The sequence below is a fragment of the Trematomus bernacchii genome, unplaced genomic scaffold (genome assembly GCF_902827165.1).
Source record: "Trematomus bernacchii unplaced genomic scaffold, fTreBer1.1, whole genome shotgun sequence".
NCBI classification, from domain to species: Eukaryota; Metazoa; Chordata; class Actinopteri; order Perciformes; family Nototheniidae; genus Trematomus; species Trematomus bernacchii.
The window spans coordinates 3,999,586-4,026,304 of record NW_022987727.1 but is presented as its reverse complement, the minus strand read 5'-3'; the positions used below and the strand labels follow the sequence as shown (position 1 = coordinate 4,026,304).

Here is a 26,719-nt window from a genome sequence, read left to right as displayed (position 1 = left end):
AGTAAAAAATGACAAGGTTTTCCCCGCTCAGTCAGCGCTCATAAACAGACTTAATCAAATACATATACAGAGTCTGCACATTAAGTAACAATTAAATGCGCAAAATTAGGAAACATGAAAAGGCTGAAAAGACATAGCTTAGCCATCAAGTAATGTTCTGATGTAAACAGTTAAACCAGTTTGTTACCAGGCTAATCAACAGCTGAACACCCACAGAAATGCCCTAATTTGAGGAGTATATCATCACATTTTAAAGCCCTCAAAGACTGGAATCAAATGTGCTGCTTGTTTTCTATGTTTCAGCTACAAGGTCAAAAAACACAAAGACTTCAATGCTGCTGAATCACCATTGATTCACGAATTGACAACCAATACAGAGTATTACTCATTCAAAGCCCTAGAAGAATTAATCAACCAAAGATTGTTCAGTTTATGAATGGGTACCTGTATGGTGACAACATAAAAAAAAAAAAAGTGGCAGTCAAAACATGTAGTGATTGCTAAACTATTCAGTTGTCAGATGGTAGAGTGAAGATGGACTGCATGGGGAAAAGCCAAGTGCTCAGTAGGGCCACATTCAGCTACATGTTGGTGACATATATGTCTAATTTAGATAAGACATACAAGAACATCCAGCCACCTGGGTGTTTGTTTCCCCATGGCCAAAAAGTAAACATCACAAAAAGTGTTATAGCTGTATCACTTTTGGTTGACAATGACACTGCAATGTGATGTCTCTAAATTGGACCAAAAGGTCAACAGGACATTATAATGAGGGGAAAGATCAAAGGGTCACAAAGAAGATATTGAATATTGAGTCAATTACTGTATAGATCTCCTTATTGATCATATTAGACTGAGTGTGATATTGATGAAGATGTAAAACCATCATTAACTGTTTCCAACAGCTGTACAGCCATTATAATAGCTTTCTTCTAATCCCGTTGGACTTCATTTCAGCTCTCTCTGGTTTTCACAATTGTTGCGTCTTGGCTGCGCATCTTCCGTGCGGCCACCTTGGGTAAACAGTGCCTTCTGGGTTTGAGAGCACCACCTCTGTCGAAAACACGTCAATCACTGCAGCAGCAGGCCTGCGAGGAGCCACAGGAAGCTGGTGAGACGCAGACTGCTCATTATCTCCATGGCTGCTGATGAGAGCCGACAGGAGTCGAACCTGCCCGAAATGCGCCAACTCGGGTGTGCGTTCGTGTGTTTATAGAGCAATACGTCCAGCTGATTAACACACGCTCATCGGTTGTTGTCAGCAGTTAAGAAAGTCTTCTCTTTACGTAATCGTTTTCCCCCCAATTATGCACATGGTACATTGATGCCGCGTGGACCAGGATTATTTTTGCAGAGGAGATCTCTAGTGCTCTCCCCTCCTCCCCACATCCGCTGTTGTCCTCAACAGCAGACACACGGACTCACAGACTGGGACTTTTTGTCTGGAGCACCATTGTAAACAGGCGAGGAGCCGTTTTCATCAAATACAACATCGCTCCATCATAGGTTGAAGGTAGGTGTCTGCTCGGTCTCTTTCTCCATCTCTCGGCTCACGTTTCCATGTTGTGCGCGTTTGTTTTCGAGCAGAATGGTGCAATGCAACGTTTGCACAGCTCTTCTTCAAATTGATAAGGGCATTTCAGAAAAATGACATAACGTAGGCTTATATTTGCATGATTTCACATTTGTATGTGTTTTATTATTTGATTTCTGCGTTTTAGTGTGGAATTGTCTTGTTCTGTCTGAGAAAGACTAGAGACAGAGAGTGAGAGTGGGGGGGGGGGGGGGGGGGGGGGGGGGGGGGGGGGGGGGAGAGAGAAAGAGAAAAATAAGAAGAGGAAGAAAATCAATGCATGATCTTTCCAGAGTGTGAATGCACATGGTTTAGCTGAGTATCTGGTGTGAGCTGGCACATTTGTTATAGCGGAAGCAGCAGGAGGGAGTTTGCATTGTATACAATATGCGTGAGTAGGCTCGAGAGAGAGTGGATCCTTATATGTCATAATGCATGTCCAAAAGGAACACAGATGTGAGAAGTAACTTAAGACATGTACTTAAGTACTGTGCAGTAAGCACAATGCAAAGGCCTACTTTACTTTAATATTTTACTCTTGGATGACATTTGAGATGTAGCTAATTCACTCAGTGGATGCTGGTGCCATGATTCCAGGCTGCACACTACTTTCTTGTGATTTAAACTTTTACTTGCAAAACAACAGAACATTTAAAAAACGAACTACTCCACAGCTTTATAAAGCAATTGTATTGATTGCCACTACATTAAAATACTGGTTGAAAGGAACTATTCTTCTCAATGAATCTAATTACTGAATACATTAAATAAATAAATGCTTCTTTGTGTTTGTTCATGACCATGCAAGGTGTGTTTATTGGAATGTTGCATATGGATGACTAATGGGATCATAATTGAAAGTGACATGTTTTTTACCTATCATTACAGACATTACTAACAAACAGTTTAAAGCTTTTGAAACATCAGCAACAGCATCACTTATTTAGTGTGTGTCTCTGTATTAAAAGACTTGTCATTGTAGGAGTGACAGCAGGTTTACATTTTCATTAATTTGTATCTCAGATTATCTCACTATACCATTGTGGTGTTGGAATTTGAATATTTTTTCCTTGGCTGCATAAATGTTCATACGTGTTTTCCATGTGTTTAGGTTATAATAATATTCTTATACAAAGCACAATATGCACTCCCGTCTATTAATAATATCCGTTTTCGGCTTTTGTTTTTGCTTTTTTCAGCCTTCAGTCAGCAATGCCTGGGAATCGTCCAACTGCTCCTCCCTGTTGTTCTCTGAGAATGGGATCCTAGTAAACCTCTCTGGGATTTAGTTCAACTGCTAGCATGTTGCAGCCTTCCACCAGAACAGGTGACTTCCTGTTGGAAACATTACCTCATTGGAGAAAGCGTCCGAGATGGGTTCTCTCCTTGACCCTTTGCATGGCTCTCCTCTGGCTTCCAGGGGCGACGGCATCGATCCTAAACTGCCACAAGACATGCATCTGCGCCTCAAACATAGTGAGCTGCTCCAAGATGAATCTGACCTACGTCCCGAGAGGTATACCACTTTACACTGCTGTGCTGGATATCAGCTACAATGAGATAGATAGGCTGCGAGCTGACTGGACCCTGGCCAAGCTCCCGAAGCTCCATAACCTCCTCCTCAGCCATAATGGTCTCAACTTCCTGTCTTCAGAGGCGTTCGTAAATGTGAAGCACCTACGTTACTTGGACCTGTCCTCAAACAACTTGGAATTGCTGGACGAGTTCATCTTTGAACCTTTGGTCAACCTGGAGGTCCTCTTGCTGTATAATAACCAAATTTCCCAGATTAACCGCGCAGCCTTTATCACCGTGGTCAAACTTCAGAAGCTCTACCTTAGTCAAAACCAAATCTCCCGCTTTCCCGCGGAGCTGGTCAAGGAAAAGTCCCGCCTAGAGAACCTTAGTCTGCTGGATGTGTCCTCCAACAAAATCAAGATGCTACTCATTGATGAACTCCAGGAACTGCCTGCCTGGATTAGAAATGGCCTCTACTTTCACAATAACCCTCTGCTGTGTCACTGTGATCTCTACACACTCCTCGCCCATTGGTATATTCGAAAGCTCAACTCTGCGGTGGATTTTAAAGATGAATACACGTGTATCCTGCCTGGCCCTCAAAAAACCAAAGTGGGTGTTTTTGAACTCAGCGGTTATCACATGAACTGCAGCACATTCAAGGAGGCAGATGAAGAGGCATTTCTGGAGCAGAGGCTGATCCTTGGCTGTGACACCAAACACAAGAACATGGTAAAGACCTGGATAATGCCTGGTAATGTCGTGGTGATGCCTGGAAGCAACCAAACCGCCAAAGTCGTGCAAGATGGTAAGCTGCAGATTACTTCAGTGAGGAACGAGGATTCTGGGACGTACACTTGCTTTGCGACAAGCGAGGCCTTCAATGAAACGATCTATGTGGTGCTGAAGGTCCACAACTTTACAATGGACGGGATTGGGGACTCCCTGAACACAGCTTACACAACCTTAGTGGGCTGTCTGTCCAGTGTGGTTCTGGTGCTTATGTATCTTTACCTGACGCCGTGTCGCTGCTTCTGTTGCCCCAACAAAGGAAAGACGCGGGGTGAGGACAGCATCCACTCGTCCATGCTCAGTGTGACACCGACCCATGAGGAACCAACGCTGAAGGCCGATTTGAACAGGCACGTGGCATTCATAGACTCCAAGGACTTGCAGGGCCAAAACGGCAAGCTAAACCCCAATGGGGATGGGGATGAGGATGAGGATGAGGATGATGATGATATGGATGCAGAGGCTGGTTCTCTTATGAAGGGCAAGAGGAAGAAGTCAGTAGCAGAGTCCATCAGCTCCGTCTTCTCAGACACTCCCATGGTGGTCTGAGGTGTGACCGGCAATGACGATGAATGCCACATGACTGGGTGTATATGGTACAACATTAGCCATGTTTTAGTTAATATAAACTGTAACTGTGACCTTGGCGGAGAAAACAAAAGAAGGCTGTTCATCTGTAGTTGCTGGCACGTGGAAATAAGGATTTTAAAGGGAGTTTTAAAAAAAAAAACTGTCTTGTCAACAAGTACAAGAAGCAGGACTTTTCCAGCATTTTAATCTGTAGCACTTAATATTCATACTGTGAAGGAATGGCAGTGTACATGAACATTGGAAACTACTGAAGTCTTATGAGAGTGAAATGTAGATGATGTATTGTCAATATAAGCTCTCAGGAAGTGATCCATTAAACTGCGTGTGGAGAATACATATGATTCGATGCACAGGTTGAAATTTGATTGGAAGTATACAGTGAACCCATGGCTGGCTCATAATAATTATTATTACAAAGACTAGAATAGATTGCATCTTACCTAAACATTAGAGCATAGACCACTTTATACCACTCTTCTGTTAACACAGGGACAGAGACTCAGAAAGGCCACCGTCACCAGGCTGTGATCTATCTATAACCTTGAGTCATCTATAGAGGAACTGCATGCCATAAACCCACATTACAGGTCTCTAACTGATCTGTATAAGTAGGGGAAGAAAACGTATTAATTGGAAGTTTAGTCATTTGTATAAAGAAAAAGCAGTAGCACAAACATTAAATTAAGAAGGTAATTTCACTGTACTTCATAGCTGATACCTGCAATGTACTAAGATATAGTTTTTCAGACAGATCTTTATTTTGATTTGATGTATAGTCTTATGTGTAGCGATGTAGGGGAAATTGCATAATTGCTAATTGCATCGAAAGCAATTTGGAGGGGTACATTTACATAGAGGTATGGTATAAACTAGTTAGACAGCTCGAGGCGGATCAATGCTTATGAGAAAATTGTGTATCAAACTAGTTGTCCTAACCAAAAAAAAACGTACAGAATGAAAAACGCCTAAAGCAGACACTCATTAGATGCAGAGAATTAAGAGTTTGACCTTATCTATTGGCCAAGTTATAGCCTTTCTTTCTCTCCATTACACTGGCAGGAAGTGAAATGCCAAGCTAAAATGCTTCTAGGTTAAATTGGTTTTTCCTTCTGAATGTAAAATGTGCACCTTACTCAAAATCCTGAATATTATAATGTACATTGCTTAAAAAAGAAATTAGGAAAACACTGGGAGTATTCATATCATAAATTATGTAGTAGATTTAAATATTCAATTTTGCAAACCTGCAAGATTACAAGTGTTTTTTTTCTTGTGGTAGGTAGAAAAATCTGTATGTTGTATTAACAGGTAAAGATGCCAAATAATAAAACCTACAGGAGACTTTGAGTAATGAAGATGTTACACGAGAGAGATGAGTTTGAAGCTACTGGAAACAAACTCTTGTAAAACAGGACGCACATGATCCTTCAGAAAATAACTTAATCTATAGAAGAGTGAATTTTCTAAGCAAGACACCTCATATGCTGTGCATATTACAATAACTAGGTTTTAAACAGGCAACAAGAAAGTGGGATTTAATTCAACTGTGCGGCGTTTGTGTCGTAATACAATGCTAGCCCGGCGTAAAAGCTAATTGCATCGTTTGATGTGATGCGGCTTCCCTCTGCTACCCATGTCTTTGTCTCTGTGAGCAGGAGGGGATAGGTGTGTTATCATGAGCCACAGCAACACAAAGCCATTCTCGGTGGCTCCCTGTTCACTGACAGCCTCCATTCAGCTCAGAATGTGTTAGCTTTGTTTGTGAACCTCTGTCATTACAAGGCTGCCCTCGCTGAAGTTCAAAAGCAATCATTCAAACAGGCAATGAATGGGATACCCTTTAAGTAGTCTCTAATTTGGTTATGAGGGGAACGCTTGGAGCTTTCATTAAACATGTTCTCCACCACTGAGTCATATGATTGGAAAATATAATATTAGAACTTGGAAATAGTCATTTTTGAAATCATTTCTCAGTGCGTTTTAGTTTTCCACTTTAACACCACAGCACAAATAATAACAGATTGGTATGTAAATTCACATACATATTGCAAAATAGCTATCAAATGGTAAAATGTCTTGAGCGTAATAGGTTTTTACGCAAAATTAATGTTATATTCACGGCTGCAGTGTGCAACTCAGCATCTTCCGTGAGTGGGTGAGAAAAGGAAGTCACACTTATCAGAGAGGTGGTGCGTGAATCATGCCACTCTCGCACACCAGGTGGAAAAATATCAAATATACCATCAGACGCATTAAAAGGAAGCCACATTTAGCCCTTCTGCTGGCTGGCTGAAATTGGCAAAGAATCGTGCTCGCTTTTAAGGATCGAACACCGGAGTATTGCCCTCTATATTCAATTGTTCTGTTCCCTTCTTTCTCATCATGGGGCCAATATAATACATCTAGGAATTAAATCCCTGGCCACTCAAGGCAGCATGAGGATCTACTAAATGTCACAGAATCTAAAATGATACAGAGATGGCTGTTGAATAGCCCACATTGAACTGGCAGACCATTTCATAAAAAAATGTGTTTGCCCAGAAAAAAAAGGCAAATCTAGTTAAATCTGTTGTAGCCAATGTCACTCAGAGTACTAGTCGCGTTTGTGTACACAGAAAAACTAAGTGCTATTGGTAAGGTCTTAGAGGAATAGAGTGGCTTTGTTCTCTCCAAAGCTAATCTGCCTTCCTATAAATATCTATATATACAGTATATAAATATGTATTAAGACTCACTTTTCTGTGTTCAGTATTGATTAGTTGTGTACTGCTATGTTCTACCAGTGTACTGACTGTATTCTTGTACATTCTGATGTTGTTGATCATTTTGCATTTCGTCCGCCACCGTGCTGCTGTTAATTGTTTCAACATTCAAGTCTGGACCATAAGTGTTTATTTTATAAGCGGGGTGGGTTTTAATTTTTTTTAATGACATAGGATGTATTTTACACTTAACTCTGCTTAACAATATAGTTAAACAGAAAATATATATTGAACATGTATCAAAAACTATAGGAGTGCCAGTTTTGAATTTGTTGATACATCTGAATGGGCAGTGAGTAGCCGCCAGTTATTTCCAGTCAGCATCATAGAGCCATGAGGAATTCAAAGAGAAAGCAGTGCTTTAGATTGGTGGCTGTGTCAGGTGATGTAAAGAGTTGTAGGGTTAGTTCTCAACGGGGTACTTTCCAACAATTACAGCAACAGCTTTTCTGTCTTTAAGAAGAGGCAAAACATATTTTTTATAAAAGCCACCAATGTAGAAGCAAATAAAGAAATCCATTCAAATACACCAATCTTCAAACACAATGGGTTTTGAATGGATATGAAGACAAAGGGTGAATAAATCTTCTCAGGACCGTTTCTGTTTTAAGTTCTAATGTAATATGATGCATGAATGTTTTCACATTTGCAGCATCAATAGAACAACATCTTGAGAGTTGTACAGTTCACAGGCCCTTTGCTTTTTGCAGTCATGGCACATTAACTGTTCCCTGATCACTTATCATACATTAGAGAATTAGAGAAAGGAGTGGTCTCTGCCCGTAAAACATCTATCTCTGTTCATCTGACTGTAGCAGCAATTACGGAAACATTCTTGAGGTTGTGGGGGTGAATCGTGTTCTGCCTTAAAAGTGTGCAACTACAACAGTCCACAGGAAATGGATGGAGCTTTTAACAGCATTGAAAGCATTGAGTTTATTGACCACTGCTTCAAAGGTGAGCTGGTGGGTCACTGCCATAATATCGGAAAGGTCTCGCAGCTAAAGTGGAACGGCTTTGCATGGTTTGCTTAAGAGCTTCTCTGACTGCAGGATAGGTGCAACCTAGTAGGCATCAAAGATAAAGAATACTGATCATTTGACCTAATAAAAAGATCTACACTTTTTGTGGAGTCCATTTTTATTGCTTTTCAAGAAATGTTCCTTTAATTGTTTGCTTCGAAATCTTTGTGAAGTTTGAGGGTAAAGCTGTGACATTTTGCCCAAATTACTATGCCATAGGTGGAGTGGCTAGATATTGCTATAGATAAATAAATTAAGTGTGCATAAACTCCGAGCAAGTAATAACCGTTTATCATGAACAAATGGTTTGTTTTAAATTACTTGTCACATGACCACAATATGAAAGACCAAGTAGGTTTATGAACAATGTTTACTATTTTAATTTGGCAAACAAGGCTAAAGTTTCATCATGATGCTTTTTCTGGGGAGCTAAATGTATGGCCTAACACCATCTAGTGGTAAAAGTAGTTAGTGCACTACAAGACAAGAGCTGAGACATATTTTCTAGCCTTTGTTTTATGCAAGTGTATATATAATTGGTAATGCAATTTAAAATGTCAATACAACTATATTTGACGTAGATTAACTTAAAAGCATTAAACGTACTAATACAATACATTTTCAAATTGTAATATAATAGTTAAATGGGAATAACCTGAATGTATGACAGATGCGGCACAACAGCACAACTCAAGGTAAGACGCATTGCGTCTCCGACTGTTATTAATGATTTTTCAGTCTACACAATTTTCATCTGGGATATGAACAAGTATTTCACAAGCATTACAGCAGTTCATATATAAGCTACATATACCGTATATATAAATAAATAGGTAGCACCACATTACATAACAAGTTATTATTATATAGTGTTGTGATTAGATGATTAAATAAGAAAGTTATTTCCCTTTTATAAGATTTTCAAGTTAAAAAGTGTCAATGTGGAGAAAACTGTTCAACTTTAAGGATTTTCTATACCCAGATGCCACAATCTGAAGTTAGAACAAATTAAATATCAAAAGAGCAATTGGGATAATTAGAGAGAAATGCCCATGTCAATTTTCATAATTTCAGTAAAAGAGTTACCATGAGTAAACTACACTCACCAACATTCAGTTTACCACCTTTAATGTGCCGTTAGCACAGATCCAAAGTTAAATGACAGGAGATGCAGAGCCATAAAGGATTCAAGAATGTTTTATTGTTTTGCCATGAGATGACTTTTAACTTCAGCAGCACGAGTAGATTGAGGTATTTATACATTCTTACACAGGTAACAAACTGAGACATTTAGTCACATAGAAAAATAGATATTTAGCAAAAATAAACAACATGCAGACCAATATTTATTCCTGATATCTGTGCGTAAAAATGTAAAGACATAAATATACACAAAACCACGCATGTACGCAGTCACACGTGCACACAAACACACCTGCAGCAGGCCTCTTCCCCAAATGGTCTTTTTAAGGCTGGCCTCTTTTTTGGCTGAGAAGATAAAAGATAAATTGTCACCTTCAAATGTGTTCACAGTTGTTCGAACCAGACACCCTACAATCAGGTTCAGATCAAGAACATCTTCAGTGATAGTTGTGTAATTTTAGGCTTAAAGTGATGGATCCACATCATAAAAAACATTGGTGTATGCGACCTACAGTATGTTGTGTCATAGCTGGCTTGTTTACTCACTCTTTAGGAGTTGGATCTGTTCTCCAAACCCCCACACGCAGATCCCTGATATGCTTTCCATTCTGTCTGCTCTAGCGGGAAGGGGAGGACAAGCGTTGACACTTGGAGGTTCTGGACAGTGAGGAGCTGAGAGACGTTGACTCATCGCTGCCTTTGCGCTTTTCAGCAAGAGCCCTGTTGTTGCAGCCCGCCCCCTGCTGCTGAATCCCTGGAGCCCTTGCTTTGCTGCGGGGGGAGCGTTGAAGCGGAGGGCATGGCTTATTCACGTTTGAAAAGGTATCATTAACTGCTCCTTGAGAGGAGGGGACATGTGGCTGTCCCTTCTCATTGAGGGGGGGGTCCCTGATGCATTTGGAGGATTTGCCCTCACCGCCGTTTGACAGCATGGCAGCTTTCTGTAGTGCGCTCGCATCTTGCATAAGCTCCTCCTCCCGCAGCCGGGCCTTGCCGGCAGGGTTGCGCCGTCGGCCAGGCCCAAGTGTCGCCGTTGCGGGGGAAGAAGGCGATTTGAAACTGGGAGATTTGTGCAGACTGGGTTTGGTTTCCAGTTGACCCAGTGAGGTATAATCGAGGCTGAGGGAGCCAGTGGATTTGGAGGATCGGGCCTCAGTCCTGACAGCTGATCCTACAGCTGGAGACGAGACCTGACATGACCTGAGACCTGATGAGACTTGAGGCATTTTCCTGTAGGTTCAAAGGAAAAATTAAGCTCATAGGGATGTCTTTTTTTTTTAAACATAATTAAAAGCATAAAGCAAAACCTCCAGGCAGAAGATCCAAGACAGCCTTAATTGGCAGTCAGGTCAGCTATTAGTAAGATTGTAAGGCTCCAAAAGGCCCATAATAAGGCAGCTAGAGATGTGCATGTGACCCCCCAGGTGGTCTACCTGCTGTGTAAAGTGCAATCAATGTTTTTTTCTATGTAGGTTTGATGTTTAAACAATATTGTTTGTGCTGTATAGGGCTAATCGTGGGTTTGTACATGTTTTAGGACTCCTGTAAGAGTAGCCCAGTTTGGCTAAAAGAGAACATAATAAATTAACCTAAATCAAATCAAGATATTCTCACTTACCCCGATGTGGTTCTGGTGGATCACTTGCAGCCTCATTTTGTTATGAGACCGAATATCCATTGGCTGATCCTTAAATATTGTTTCTGCACTGCCTGCTTGAGTTCTGAAATCTGACTCCATCAATACTCTTGAAGCAGGCTAATACCCTAACTTTTTTTTTTTTAAAGATATCTTTTGACCACGGTGCGTCTATTGATAGGTACAGTGTTGAAAGGGGGAGCCAGAGGGGAGTACCCACGTTATTCATAAGAGTATATTAATGTTGTTATTGGGGTAAACTTTGAGGAACTATTTTATTTATCCAAACAGGTGAAATATCTATAAGGTAAAGTAGTGACACTCACTTCCACAAATGTGTGCTGACATGGTGCTCCAACATGGCACTGACGGCGAACCGCAGGTGATGTAAACGCCGGTTGAAGGTGAAGATGCTGCAGCCCAATGTGCGGCATCCAAAAGTGCATAGCTGGAGACGAGAAACCATTTTATAAATACAAACAAACTCATGTCCTTTTCAGAGGTGTAAACAGTGAGATTCACAAATCAATGAACAAATATTTTTATATACATTTGTTTTTATATTCAGGATTGTGGGAAACGGTATTTCGATCTCTCTGTCTGTACACACAAACTGGAAGATTGACGATAAAGTTGACTTTGAAATTGAAAAAAGGGAAAGAAAAATTGAAAAAGAAAAAAGAAAAATAAATGCTCAGTGTTTTTCACTATCCAGGATTATCGAAACTGCTAAAAATGTCTCTTCCCCCCAAAAAACCTAGATACTTTTGCACTGCACTGCTACTTCTGCACTCACCCCGAGAGGTTTGGGGTGCAAGGGTGTGGCAGGCAGGTCTGTGTCTTCATCCTTCTCATCGTCTTCACTCTCCTCGGCCGACAGCTGGCTCTGGTTGAAGGCACGTTGAGGCGGGGCCTCCACTTCCACAGCGCTGTCACATTCCTCCTCTGGAACATTTTCTGATGGGTCCTCAGACCTGCTTTGAAAGCAAGAAAACCAAACAAATGAGAACAATTAATTCCACACAATCAGGCAACACAAAAATACTCAACATGGTACCGTCTGGATAACATTACCATACACAAAATATATTTTTCAAATGTAATGTTTTGACTGATCAACACAATCATTGTTTGTCTTGTATGCTTGTCATTTTGCTACTTTTACTGTGTTCTGTCAACTAATAATGAAACATGTCGTGATAAAAACAGGTTTAAGTAGATCGTAGTGCCCTCGTAGCTAACCATCTCAGACAATGTTTGAGAGAATTAAAACATCTTCTGCAGTGATAATTTATGTACTTTGTAAAATAAAATTAACTTGGTAATTGTATAATATATAAATATATATTATACCTGGGAATGTGAAAGTTGCTGTTAAATGTTTTACTGGTCTGAGTTGTTTTTGTATCTTCAAAAGCTTCCAGATGTTGCTCTTTGTCTTTTGAATTAACAAGAAGCTGATCCAGAGCATGACCTATGGAGGCTGGTTTCTGCTCCTCTGCCAACTGGGCAAGTGTGTTACTCCTTCCCAATGCTTTCTGCTGCTGGTGGATGGAATCAGTCTGTGTGGAGAGAACAGCGCCGAAAGACAGGCATTACAAAGAAAAGTATATTTCTATGAATAATGAACAACAATGAAGATACTGGTATCAATATTGGACAAAACACTGAGCGTTTACATTGCATATAAGCTCCCGGCTGCACAGCTTCTTCCTCTCTGGGTCCAGAACTCTGCTCTGTTTGTCCAGATCACATTCTTTCTCTATGGGAAATAAAGATAACACAGAAGTCAGTGAGCAACAGCCACAGTCAGCATGATCTCGTTTTTAAATGGTAAATGGTAGAAATCAGCAGCAGGATACACACCAGATGTATAAACAGCAGACTTACTGCTGATGTTTTTGTAAATCCGGCTGTAGGTTCTTGTTCCCCGCTGAGGACTGAGGGCCTCACTGGACTGCCCAGCTGTGGTCTTCTGCGGCGAGGGTCTCTCTGAGGGAGAAGTGGAGGAGGAACAGTGGCCAGGGGGCAGAGGTCCCGAGTGCCAAGCAGGAACCCTGGGGCGAGGCGTGGATGAGGGGGAGGAGTGAGGAAGGGGGACGTTCTCCTGGGGGAACTTCTCCACTGAAGGAAAGCTGCAGGGGTAGAGTGAGAAGATAACTTAAAAATTAGCTCATGAGATGTATGCAATTCAGGATTGAAATGTAGTTACAGCAGGAGACCAAATTCAAGGCAATAAAACTGAAAAAAAACAAAAAAAACACACATAAACTTAAACCAAGCAGTGTAAACTTCACACGAGTACTCAACACTGATAACTGTCAATTGTGTATTTAACCTTTGTTACTATAACTTAAATACATATTGAAACAAGGCAACATCATCAAATCTATATTGCACATATAAACGTGTTCAAAAAAAATTATATATTCAGATGTAACCTCTCTGTAATCACCAACATTTTGATTGGGAAGTGAAACTTAATGATATGTTTCTCAGTGGTCTGTCATTGATTATGATTTAATTTGTGATTTCATGACGTAACACTGTTGCATGTTTCTCCCCAACACTGGAAGTAAACAATCCTAAAAGGTACCTCACTGCCTCCTTCTGGGCCGTGCTAGGCATGTGCTGGTGTGCAGGTGGTGCTGCTGAGGAGGGGGCGATGGCTTCATGACATCTGCCACCTTTCTGCCTCTCTCTGGAGCAGGGATTATTTGTAGAGGGACGAACAGAGCGGGGTCTCGGCTGTGGTGCCGGAGACTGTCCACACACTTTAGTGAGAGGACCATGCCGCCTCTCACAGTGCTTCTCGAAGGCCTGAGGCTTCACCACCTGGCCACAGTGACTGCACACCACCAGGTACATCTCATCATGTGACGGGCAGTGGCCAAATGTGTGCATGTCTATGGAGGAGAAAGCTAAATAGAATTAGAGGGAAACATCTAAGCGTGAGGGTTTCAATAAAAGGGATTGAGTCTCACCTTCTCTCCTGAGGGCCATGGTCTCACAGCGGTTCCTCCCATTCTTGCTGCTGTCTTCAACATTAGACCCAGCTGTATTAAAAGCAAAAACATTCAGCATGACATTTTGGGATGGGGCATAGCTGTAGCATCTTCTAAGAAACAGGTTTATTGATATCCGGATAGCTTTGCTGAGTAAAATCCGGAACAAGTCATTCACATCAGTACGTGCTTCAGATTTGGTGTTTCGCGGTATTTTATCTCATCATTTTTAAAGTTTTCTAAATAAAATGTGAGTCTTTAAAACTCTCCTTCGATACACCCACTGCCAACATCCTCTTGTTATGTGGTCGAGTCGCAAAAATGTTGCTATTAGCAAACTGGTTAAATCCTACTTAGAAACGTCATTGTTGTTGTTTGGTGTGACAGTAGCTGGCAGGCTAACGCTAACGGTGACATCACCTGTCCACAGGATAGAAGCTTGCATTGTATTAACCAGCTAGTGTTTTATGAATACATTACAAAATGCCTTAGAAACAATGATTTTAATTCGTTTTGTTTGCTTGTTGCAAGTTAACATTCCTAGCAAACTCCCCCTGCACTAGGACCTAGCGGGTCTTTTGTTTGGGTCGCGCTTTATGCCGCTCTATGTGTATGTGGTAACAACAAATAAATCACAGGATTTGGGCACTGAGACATGATGGAAACCAGGTCCGGGACAGGGGATGCGACTCACCGTCAGATGGCAAAATATTCGCTTTAACTACCCAACAACTCCAGTTTAATCCGACAAAATCGTCGAGATTAGGATTTCGCCGATCCAAAGCGGCCATTGCTGCTCTGGCGCGTTCACGAGGTGATACTGTCAGTTCACGCGCAGCACATCCGCGTCACAAAGCTCGTCCCAGCTTTCTCAGTAGTAATATTATGCAAACATGGATAACAAAGGAGTGTTTGGAATTTGAAACCATATGTTGCAAAAGGTCCACATCTGTGTTGCTTTGTCACTTCCATAAAATATATTAATTATAAAGGGTATTAAATTGCATTTTCGTGAAAAAGTATCATTGTTAAAAAGTGTTTTTTAATATCAAAGTGTAACATTATTTTATACACAATTTTGGATGAAATTGATACTTTAGGATCATTAGGGTAGTACATTATTTTAGAATGTTTTCCACATATACTTCAGTTTTCAGGACTATATTCAATGCATGATTTAATAATGATAAACTGACAGTTTAATCAAATGTTTCTTTCTTTCTTGATCATAAACAAATACCACTACTAAACCACTACACTGTTTTCAATTCTGTAAGTGACCTTATTCCTTTACCTCACTATATCCTCTAATTGTATAGATTGGATGGAAAATATTAATATTGGTGGTAATCTTATTTAGAAAAAAAAGTATTCCCACCAAAATAGGAGCACTTAGTTGTGTTAAGGCAAGGTTGACTGACTCATACATGTATCAGGCCCTGATGTTTTCACATCTGCCTGAGAAAATTATCACTTGACTGGACTGATGGGTCAGGGGGTTCATTTGAAAGAGTGTGGCCCAATCCCAAACCACGCCCTACACCCCTCCGTGACGGAGTGAACTCCGTGGAGTGACACTCGCAGCTCAACGAGGCTCCCTCCTGTCAGATGGAGGGAGTAAATACAGCGGCAAGCTTTGGGACAAACTCCCCTCTCTCCGGCAGAAACAGGAAATGCCGTAACTGTATGTAACAACGGTTTCAAATCAGCATCTCTTAGACAAAACATTAAAATGAATAACTAAAATAAAACTCCAAACATCTGTGTTAAAACCTGATTTTTATAAGCTTCTTAGTTTTTGCAACAGTCTGTAAATATACACAACTTTATAATAAAATGCACACATTTACCTAAACACAGGTATGATCCTAAGTTTAAACAAAAAATGAGGTTATCATGAGGTGGTTAACATCGCAATTTATCAGTGGATGTTTGCTGGAACTGTTTGTAAACAGCGTGTTTCCTGACGGACACACAGCGTTGAGACCGGTCAGGTAGAGACCGGTCTCCAGTCAGTACCGATGCAGACTCGCTGTTTGATGGCTTGATAACCCGCTCCACACTCGTTGGTTTGGAACAGCAAATGTGGCGGACCCTCCGCGCGATCGGAGGGGTAGGGTTTAGGGCGTGGTTTGGGATTGGGCCTTCGTTTTGTGTGTGTGAGGATGTTTCTGGTGTCAGCTGATGATGATAGAAGCAGCATGTCTGCCATCTAGTGAATATCAAACTGTATTGCATGCTACCGAGCTTTGTTTGCTGAATGCATTATTAGTGAAAATATGAAGAAGGATGAAAGAAGAAAGTGAGGCATTCCTAGTTACAGTCCCGAGTTGTGAATCTTAGGCTCATTGCAGGATAGGAAAAATATATTATTTACCTGACTGATTCCCAAACATTATGTGATCTATGTGTGTGCTTTCACCGGTGCAACCACCAGGCGTAAAATCAGACACGTTACAACAAGGGCAGTTCTTGTTTTAATGATGCACGGCATTTCATGTCCACACAGTATTTTCCTGGAGTAACAAATCTCCAGTCTCATCTAGGCTTTATCAAAGTAGGAAATAAAAACGAAAGCTCATCTTATAACAAAGTGGAGGTAGAAAGCAAAAGCAATACAAACTGTTAATTAGTAACAGGTTAGAGATTATTCAATTGTTTCTAACCACCAGTTAAGGCAGTACACTTTATAGTACATTGGCTTCGAAATAAGTTAGGATCTTGCTGGAGTAATTAAGAAAAATGAAACATCATAAACATCAAGGCAAAAGATTGGAAATTCTTTGTAGTAAAGGCAGTTTTAAATTTAAATTCAGAGCGAAGGTTGAAACGGATAAATCCTCTACAGCTAACATGTTATTCTAAAATACAGACTTTATCCTTATATAGTGAGGTGATGAAGTGCATGCAACACAACACAAACTATTTGCTTTCACCTATTATGAATAATCTCATGAAAGGCAACTGGATTATAAGGAATGGACTAAAACTAGATTTTGGCCAGACTTGTTCTAATAATTATTTCACTTCAAGTATTTAATATTTATAGCTATTTTGAAATGCAAACACTCAACAGCCCTGAGTTTCTTTTGTAAAAAATGCTGATGGCAGAAATGATTTATGGATTGAAGTTTGGCAAAGTGATGCTACATTATGATTATCACAAGGCTGCACAGTTTACATCTACAGCTCCATTTAAGATAAGGGGCCCTTTGATGTGGATACCTGAGTATATATATACTAAAACATGAAATCTGAGAATCAATGAGAATAACGTTTTTGACTTTTACAATTTGCTGTATTTGTTAAACTTTGGACAACTCAAGTTAACGTTTTTTAATGTTTTTTGTAAAAGAAAGCCTTTAATATAAAATTAATAGCAGTTAGGTTTGGAAATCTTAACAATTAGTATCAGTAATACAACTACATGTTAGACCATTTTGAAATGAGTAAGCTGTGCAGTTACGACGGGCCGACTCCCCCCTCCACATCAGCAGGCTGGTTGGCTGATTTGTGGAAAGGTGTTTCCTTGAAAATGAACCAGCAGCTGCCACACCACAGGATTAGGTTAAGAAAACCAAAGATCTGCCAAAGAATAAGACATAAGTCAAATATCCTACACTGTGGCACACAAGTTTATGTATTTCTGGAAAAACGACTTTGAGTACAACTTACCACAGAGGCGTTTAGTCGGCCCATGTGAGGGGTAGCGCCTGAGGTACACTTGTTTGCAACATCACTGCAAACATCAGAAACGCTCACAATGTGTGAAGGACTGGTGGCCAACTTCACATCAGACAAGCCTTTAGCCCAAGCAGAAGATGAGGCCAACCACAAAAAGGCAAAGGCTGCAGTCACCAACAGGTCCTTAGAGAAGAAGAGTGATGAGTCAAAACTATTTAACCGACACAGTGGTAGCTGCACTAAAGCAGCTTTCATGGTTCAAGTACCTAGTGCTGCTGTGTGTTTCTTGTTGCTTGGGAATGACACCCTTCCCTGTTTCATTTACACCACCCTGTTAAATGTACCTTCTCTGACCTCTAGTTGGATTCCAGGATAAGGAGGACTCAGTGAAATCCAGCAGCTAAAGTCTGATGCAACGTTTTTACACAAAAAGCAATATAAAATTCTCAATTGCCTGCCTAGATAAGATTACATTCATTTCCGTAAAAATACATTTCTGTGGTGTCACTAGATTCAAGATTCAAAGGTTTTAATGTCACATAAGCTAAAGTGTAGAAATGGCAATGAAAATCTTATGACCCGAGCTCCTCCAACAATGCAACATAGTTATATAATAAAATACAAAATAAAAATAAAAAACAGTGCAAGAAGTCTATGTACATGTATTTAGAATATGATATACAAGAACAGAATGTAAAATTAAATATTGTACAGTAAGATTAAATTAAATAATGGTTGTTACTACTACATGTATACAGCAGCTCAAAGAAAACACATGCAACACTTTCTTGCTGCACGTGGAGAGGAGGACCTAGCTGGGCACAAGCATTTCACCAAAAACAATGGTTAAAAAGGAGAATGCAGAAAAACATACCACAGTGGGGCCACGACTAGATGCTCTATACACATGCTGGAAGCCCAAGTAGAGAACGAGTGTGGCTGTGGTGTAGAGAAATGCCAACACTCCAATGCAGACATAAAACTGTGCAGAGGAGGTGTGGTCTCCTGTCAGGAAGTTCGGAGTGGTGGTGGTGGTTTGGTTGGCTTTGCAGACAGGGACATTATACGGATGCTGCATCAACCTGTGTAAACACGTACATGTATTGTTAATTATGACACTCCTAAGATTAAACACTCATTACATTAAGCTGGTTGCTCACTTTGAAGGAGTGTTAGAATGGTTGGTTCACACACACCTGAATGGGTAGTTAAAGTCTGCCTGTATTTCTAGACTGGCACTCCCTTTGCATTGGACGTTGATGCTGGATGAGCCGCTGTACCCTCCAGTCGTAGCAAAGGCAAATATGGCAAACACCTGCAGCCGTAGACACAAGATAGGGAGGGACACGTTGTCATACTAGTACTGATCACACTGTTACAGTCACACACACTTCCTTTTTTTATTGTGCAACACACTTTTGACAGGAAATCGTCTTAATCAGCGGATGCCATCATTACAAAATGTTGTGCAGAGTTCACAAAAAACATGTCCTTCAATGTAATACCGATAGACTATAGTTATATAGACCTACTAATTTGTAGCGTCAGTGATGTACAGTAACTAAGTGTATTTACTCAAGTACTGTACTCAAGTACAATTTTGAGGTACTTCTACTTTACTTGAGTATTTTAATTTGTTGCTACTTTGTACTTTTACTCCACTATATTTATTTAATACTTTTAGTTACTTTGCAGATTTGGATCACTGAAAGACGTTTAGTTGAACCTGCAGTACAATTCACAAGATACCCTGCAGCATACAAAGTAGTTAAAACTAGCTGCACCTTTACCAGCACATGAATGCATCCATAATTATAATCAAAACATATAATATAAGCAAAACATATGATATATTATTCTGAAATGGGCCGATCTGCATAATGAGCACTTTCCTATTTTGATTGCAGGACTTTTACTTGAAACAGAGTATTCCTACACTCTGGTACTTTTATTTAAGTACAAGTACTTTTTCCACCCCTGGCTTGCCCAATGTAGGCCTACCATTATTTGATTAGAGACGTCATCAACTGTAGCAGTTACAACATAAAGTACATTTCTACATTATAATATCATTAGCTACATGTGCTACATTAAACATGCGTACACACATTAGCTGCCAGTGTGCCACATAGCTTGTGGGTTACAGATGGTGTTGACTGATAGACACCGCCTGATCTAGCTTACATACCATATTTGAAACGGTGTTACAACTCAAATCATGGCTGGCATAGCTTCGCAAGGCATGCAGTGGTCACAAGACAAACAGCATAATCAATTGCTGCGACCAGGGATGGACAGCGTATGTTTAACACATTATATGCCATATGGTAAAAGAGATTTGGAAAAACGTACCCATTGTAGCAAACGAATAAAAGCCAAAGGCTCTTTCAGAGGTCCCAGGTCTAGAGTGAAACCCGAAGACATCACTTTCTGAGGAGAAATAAACACAAAATGAGAGAGAGGTACGTCTGCGGAAGAAGTAGGTGTGTTAGCTAAAAAATGAAAGTGTGCGCCATCAACCGTTTTCACTCTTCCTGTGAGTGTTGTTACCTGGGCAACGGTTTCCATCGTGTGTGTGCAGATAAAGGACCGTGTGTATCGAGGAAGTCTCTGTTTGGTCTAGCTGCTCGCCTTCGCTCTCAGATCTTCGGGCTTGTCAAACTTTTCTCCAACTTCAGCAAGTTGAAGTGTGTAACACGTGACCACTGACGGTGAGGCGTCGACAGGGGCGCTGCTACTACTGAGCAGCCACTGTGACCGAGTCAGCAGCAGAGTGCTATGTTTGAGTCTAAAGACTGCAGACCAGAGGTGGGAGAAGTACTCAGATCTTAAGTAAAAGTAGAACTACCACAGTTTAGGAATACTCTGTTGCCAGAAAAAATCCTGCTATCAAAATGTTTCTCAAGTAAAAGTACAAAAATATTAGCATCACAAATAGCCTACTTAAAGTACCAAAAGTGAAAGTACTCATTATGCAGATTGGCCCATTCCAGAATAATATATTATAATGTATGATTATAGTTATTGATTCAGTCATGTGTTTATTAAAGCTGGTAAAGGTGCATCTAGTTATAATTACTTTGTATGCTGCAGGGTAGCTTGTGAATGTAACTCCAGGTATAACTATAAAGTCTTATTTAAGTGTTGTTTATATTTCACATTATTGATCAAAATCTGCAAAGTAACTAAAGATATGAAATAAATGTATTATAGTAAACGTACACAATTTTCCTCTGAATTGTAGTGGGGTAGAAGTACAAAGAAGCAAAACATTGAATATTGAGTACAAGTCTCTCAAAACGTAAGCACAGTTTGAGTAAATGGTCACCACTGACTTTAGACTATTCACTAAACTGTTGATCACAAAATACAGTGGTGGATAGTAACAAACTAGATTTACACAAGTATTGTACTGTTTTGAAGTATTTGTATTTTACCTGAGTATTTTCAGTTTATGCTACTTTTTACTCCACTACATTTTTTTTCACCGCATTAGTAACTATTATTAGAGTTAGATTATTAGCTAATACGAGATATTATTCATAATCATAATCCAGTAATTAAATATGATTCTAAAATGGGCCTCTACACATAACGACTACTTTTACTTTAGGTAAGTTAAGTATATATTAATGGAGACACTTGTACTTTTACAAGTAAGATTTTGAATGCAGGACTTTTACTTGTAACTGAATATTTTTTAACTGTATTACCATCTACTTTTACTTAAGTAAACATTTTTTAGTACTTCCTCCACCATTGCAAAAATAAAACATGCTGCCATAACACATGCAATACTCATGGTCTATCCTGGCAATAATAGGCCTACTTAATTTAATAGTGTAAATGGTACAATTCAGCATTTCCTTATATCAATGTTCCCTTATTAATTGTTGTTATACACACTGTGGCCCATAAAGTTGGAATAAAATATGTTTTACTTATTCTCATGAAATGATTGTGTGTGTAAAAAGAGGAATGTGTCTGAAAGCAACATTATTCCAACTTTATGGGCAACAGTGTATTAAAGCATAATAAATATAATTTAAACCCATATTTCTTAATGCTGTGTTTCTTTATAATTGCTTTAAATCCTTTTTTAAATATATTTTATTTGTAAACCCACATTTTACAGTAATATTGAATACTTAATATTTCATTAAAATACTTTAATGAAATATGTCATTTTATACCAGAGTATGGATTAACAGATAGTTGCATTATTACAAGTGGTGGTGGTGGCATGTTACTGAGTCATCCATAGGCTACATTTGCTCAAGTGCTTTACTTCATTACACTTTGAAGTTTCTTATACTTTACTTGATTTATACCTTATCCTTACACAAGGTGTGTTTATATGTTTATAATAGAATGATTGAAAGTATGAAATTAGATAAAGATACTTAGAAGAAACAAGGATCTCTTTTCAATAGAGGTCACCATTTCCTTATATAACATTACTTAACTAACCCCTTTTATACAGAGCAGGCCATGTGTTTCCCATGACTCTAATCAGTGTAGGCCAAACTCATTCACACAAATGCTGTCCATGTGACATTTGGGGACTTTTTGTGTGATGTAAAACATTTAATAAAAATGACGTGTAATTCCTCTCTATTTGGGTTGAACTCTTGTGGACAGGGAAATGTAGTTTCATCTCTTATTTGCCTACTGTCACCCTACATGACAAACAGGATGCAACCAACAAGGAAAATCTGGATCCTCGTGAAAAAGCATGTCTCTTATTATAACAGAGTACATCTCCAAGGAATAAGAGTGGCTTTGTTCTCCACCTTTTAATAGTTGACTGGGCTGCCATGGGGGAGGGGCTGGAACTGCATTGTACAGTCTCTTTGTGGAGGAATGCTGCTCTACAGATCAGATTGTTTGGCTTTCTGAGTGAATCTGGGAATCATGAAACACACAGGCAAGAAATTATATAAGAATAGTCCTGATGCTCCAAAACAACAACAGAGCTGGTCTTAGGTTTCAGGATCATTTGTTGATGATGATTGTTGATCACTTGTTCAACAGCTTTTCGTTTTAAGATGTCATGAGATGACACCTTTATGTTGTTGCTGCAAGCTTACAAACTTGTCAAACAGGTTGTGCCACTCGATAGGCTAGAGATGAGCATAAGGAAATACTCAGCATGACTATTTTATCCAGAACCTTCCACGTTTTACCAATTGTCCTGCTGTGACAAGGCAACAAAATCCTCTTGCCCAACCGAAAGGTTATGGAGTAGATGAACTGGCAACTTCAAGGGAACCTTTTAACTGCATATTGCAGTGTTGGGATTAGAGTTTGTGTTCTGCAGTATAAATATGTTCAATCAGTTCCATGGCGGATACGGGTACAGGATTTTCCCCCTGCATCACATGACAGTAGTCATGGGTTTGTTATGACCTGCACTGTCCCATCACATGCACACATTTAATCAAGAACCCAACATGACTCATTCCAACCAACAAAATGAAATATAATTTTACCAATGCAGCAAGCCACATCAAAAACGTCTCTTTGCAGGAGTTAAGATCATAAAATCATATGATACAAAGCTTTATTTAGTGGGAATGCTGATACAGCATTCCAACTATATGTTATGCTACGGACAAAATTCTTATTATTCCGTCCAGTTATTTTGTCCGTCTTCTCCTCCCACATTCAACATCGCAGAAACTCCGTTCAAACATCAAAACGTTCAGCTCGGTCGAGCGCTATTACTTTTATCATTCATAACTTTCATAATTCCAGAGATACATCCCATAATTCATCAGATTTTTTACATTTGAACTTTAACATTGCGCAACATGTCTCCATTAAAACCCATTGTAATTTCAGGCTGATATTTCCTCACAGCAGCAGCCGCACACCTTTAGTTAAACTGCCAAAAAGGCCACATTATTAACCCGAAAGTACACAAAAATTACACTTCAGATACTCAACTACCTTGACATGCTTCACGTTTTGAAATTTCACAGATATCTGTTATCGTTCTTCCACAAAACGTTCACATGTAAGAGGTTTATCTGTCATTCAGAACAAGCAAATCTTTGATCTCTTCATAGCTCGTTAGCTCAACTATAAAACACCTGTGTAATGGAACACGATTCTCTCTCGATAGAGAGAGAGAGAGAGAGAAGAGAGAGAGAGAGGAGAGAGAGAGAGAGAGAGAGAGAGAAGAGAGAGTAGAGGAGAGAGAGGAGAGAGAGAGATAGAGAGAGATAGAGTAGAGAGAGAGGAGAGAGAGCGAGAGAGAGATCTCGAGGCTAGATATAGCGTATAGAGCTCTCTCTATCTATCTATCATATAGTCTATCTCTATCTCTCTCTCTCTCTCTATCTCTCTCTATCTCTCTCTCTCTCTCTCTCTCTCTCTCTCTCTCTCTTTCTCTCTCTCTCTCTTCTCTCTCTCTCTCAGCCTCAGCCTCTCAGCCTCTCAGCCTCTCAGCCTGGAGTCGGCTTGACTCGGTTTGCAATGGCGGGAAATTGCGTTGGCGTTCTTCGTTGCAGATGAAGTGGATGCAATAGAAATCCCACAATTATTATATCACTACAAATGAATGACTCAAGTGTCTGTTCATTTTAAAACAAATCAATACAAGGGGGGTTGAATCCTACATGTAAAAGACAGAACCACTACTTTTCAAAACTACTTCCGTCAGTGGTCTTGACCAGTTTGCATTTATAAAGAATGCACAAATGTGTTTAATCGTTAATGTCAGATATGGACTAAGTAAATAAATTGGTTCCTGCTCAAGATTAGATTCAACTTTATTGTTATTGCAAAGATTACAGGTACTGAGATAACGAAATGCAGTTTAGCTTCTAACCAGGAGTACAAAAAGCAGTAAAGTGAAAAGTAATGTACACAATCTACAGAATAAAATATAGAATGAATTGAATGATGAATAAACAGTGAGGGGTATGAACAACAGGACACAGGAGTGGTTTAAATAAACTGGGTTTTTTTATTTACCCAAAAGTCCACAGAAAACATAATAAATCAATAATTTCTAATAACTAGGCCTATAAAAGAGGTCAACAGAAAGTACCTCAAAGAAACATGGCATCAACTTAACAGGTGTTAACTCAACAAACTGACGTGCTACAATGAAAAACAGTGACTTGGCCAAACCAAGTTGAAACCAAGGGATAATTAATAGTAAAAGAAAACACAAAGGACACTGACAAAACCCAAATCCCCCCTTTAACTTGGAAGCAAGTGGTTTGTCCCAATCTGTCCCAATTGGCTCCTTGCAGTATTTATGAGTCCTCAGCGCTCGGCCACGCCCTTTGCTGAACCAGGAAGTAACCTCCCCCAATGGACATGGTAACTCAAGAGACAAAGAAAGTAACTAATACAAACAATTTTGTCAGTTAATTTATGTAACCGTCGCCAAAGTTTGACAGTCCGACGTCAGGCCGCTTAGTGAAAAAGCAAGTTAAGCTAACTGTACTCGGCAAGCTTATCAAAATGTCTTGCACGTGTAAGGTTTGTAAGTTCAGTACAGGGTCCATTCCTGCATGCATTTGGTTGTTTGTATTCAAAGTGTTTTCAAATATTGTGTATTATCTAAGAATAGTGATAATGTATTTGCCAAACAGTGCCTTTTGTTGTGTCTCGTCAAATGTGTTAGTTATGTTTATGTATTATGTCTGTCATTTCATGTTTAGTCAGGTTTTCATGTTTATTCACCTCATGTCAGGTCTGTCTATTTATGTCATTCATCTCTAGTTAAGTCCCCGTGTTTCATGTCGTGTCTCGTTTTCCATTTCCTGTTTCATTTTGTACTTACCTCTTGTCTCTCATTTCAGGCCCTGTTACTTCCTCCCTTTGTGAGTTTTCCCGCCATCGTCAGCGTCTGCCCCGCCCCTGATTGTTTCCACCTGTTCCCACTCACCTCATGTTTAAATAGTCCTGTCTCCCCCTGTCCTGTGTCAGTTCGTGTTTGTTCCCACGTGTGGTCGTGCCAGGCCTCAGCAAAGAGAGGATCGTTTCCAGTCTTGTTAGGTTTTGTTGTTTTGTTAGTTTAAGTTTATCTTAAAGTGGACCTATCATGCTATATTTGAATAATATAGTGTAGGACCATACCTATATAAGGCATATTTATACTTTTTTTTTTTTTCAAAATACCAAACAGATCATGCATTTTAGCCATGCCTCATTTTGCTCAATTTGACATTTTTTAGCTCTGGATTTGCAAGGGCAGATTCAGTGAGAACAGCACCATCTACTGGCCTGGCATATGTACTACAGCGTCTCCAGCGCTTTCGAACGGCAATGGCCGTGGCTTTCTCCTCCTGATTGGTGGAGTTGGCCCAATAGCCATAGCGCCACTGGCCTGACGTCAGGACAGTGTTCAAATCTGGATCAGTTTTTATCAGATCCGTTGCAGCCCCTTTTTTAGAGATTTGGGTATGGACGAAAATGGAGAGGGTTGTGTTTTCTGACACTTGGTGAGTTCCCTGGAACACCGGGGACACGTATTCATGTATAAAAGACGTACAAAAGTGCATTTTGCATGATAGGTCCCCTTTAAGTTCTCTTTTTGTTATGCTTAGTTTTTTCCTCCTTGTGAGCGTTTTTTTTGTTATTCCAGTACTTACTCCGTTAAGAGGGATTTTCTGTTCAATGACATTAAAAAGACAATTTTTGTTACATTCAAGACTGTGTCTCTGGGTCGTGCATTTGGGTTCTCCAGTTTGTGTCGAGGTTGTGACACCTTTTCAACTACAGCACGTCTCTAAAATGGCTTGGCAGAAGAAATGGCTTCATATTTTTTGTGTTAATTTGTTATCGCCACTGTTTTAAAAATCCAATCTCCATGTTTTTGGATATTCATATCGATTGTTTTATGGATGAAAATATTTATCATTTAGCACAAGAAAATACATGTTCTTGATACCGTTCAACAATTAAGAATACATTGTTAAAATGTATTGTTTGCAGTCTCCCTGCAGTTATTGGTGAGCTTTAAAATTGTG

General features: G+C 39.8%; 3 protein-coding genes across 7 annotated transcripts; 1 reads left to right on the top strand and 2 right to left on the bottom strand.

Moving 5' to 3' along the window:
* Positions 1–1,120: 1,120 nt before the first annotated feature.
* amigo1 (adhesion molecule with Ig-like domain 1) lies at positions 1,121–7,485 on the top strand. Its single transcript, XM_034144582.1, has 2 exons — positions 1,121–1,516; positions 2,776–7,485. The coding sequence occupies exon 2, from the start codon at positions 2,879–2,881 to the stop codon at positions 4,433–4,435; it is 1,557 nt and encodes a 518-aa protein (XP_034000473.1). The 5' UTR covers positions 1,121–1,516; positions 2,776–2,878; the 3' UTR covers positions 4,436–7,485.
* A 1,957-nt stretch (positions 7,486–9,442) lies between these two features.
* atxn7l2b (ataxin 7-like 2b) lies at positions 9,443–14,887 on the bottom strand. 5 transcript variants are annotated; one of them, XR_004557055.1, is made up of 10 exons: positions 14,740–14,887; positions 14,025–14,096; positions 13,637–13,946; positions 12,907–13,175; positions 12,720–12,802; positions 12,394–12,602; positions 11,837–12,017; positions 11,367–11,488; positions 9,951–10,634; positions 9,443–9,749 (listed from the first exon to the last, which is right to left on the bottom strand). XR_004557055.1 is itself a non-coding variant. In XM_034144911.1 (9 exons), exons 1-9 carry the CDS (start codon positions 14,834–14,836, stop codon positions 10,022–10,024), a joined length of 1,956 nt encoding a protein of 651 aa, XP_034000802.1. In that variant the 5' UTR covers positions 14,837–14,887; the 3' UTR covers positions 9,443–10,021. The 5 variants fall into 5 exon arrangements, 4 of the variants coding, with proteins under 4 accessions (XP_034000802.1, XP_034000803.1, XP_034000804.1 ...); XM_034144911.1 differs by having other exon boundaries at positions 9,443–10,634; XM_034144912.1 differs by having other exon boundaries at positions 9,443–10,634; positions 11,837–12,014.
* Positions 14,888–16,505: 1,618 nt separating this feature from the next.
* sypl2b (synaptophysin-like 2b) lies at positions 16,506–20,443 on the bottom strand. Its single transcript, XM_034144915.1, has 6 exons — positions 20,280–20,443; positions 20,082–20,159; positions 18,926–19,044; positions 18,604–18,811; positions 17,721–17,912; positions 16,506–17,630 (listed from the first exon to the last, which is right to left on the bottom strand). Exons 1-6 carry the CDS (start codon positions 20,295–20,297, stop codon positions 17,508–17,510), a joined length of 738 nt encoding a protein of 245 aa, XP_034000806.1. The 5' UTR covers positions 20,298–20,443; the 3' UTR covers positions 16,506–17,507.
* Between the last annotated feature and the right edge of the window lie 6,276 nt (positions 20,444–26,719).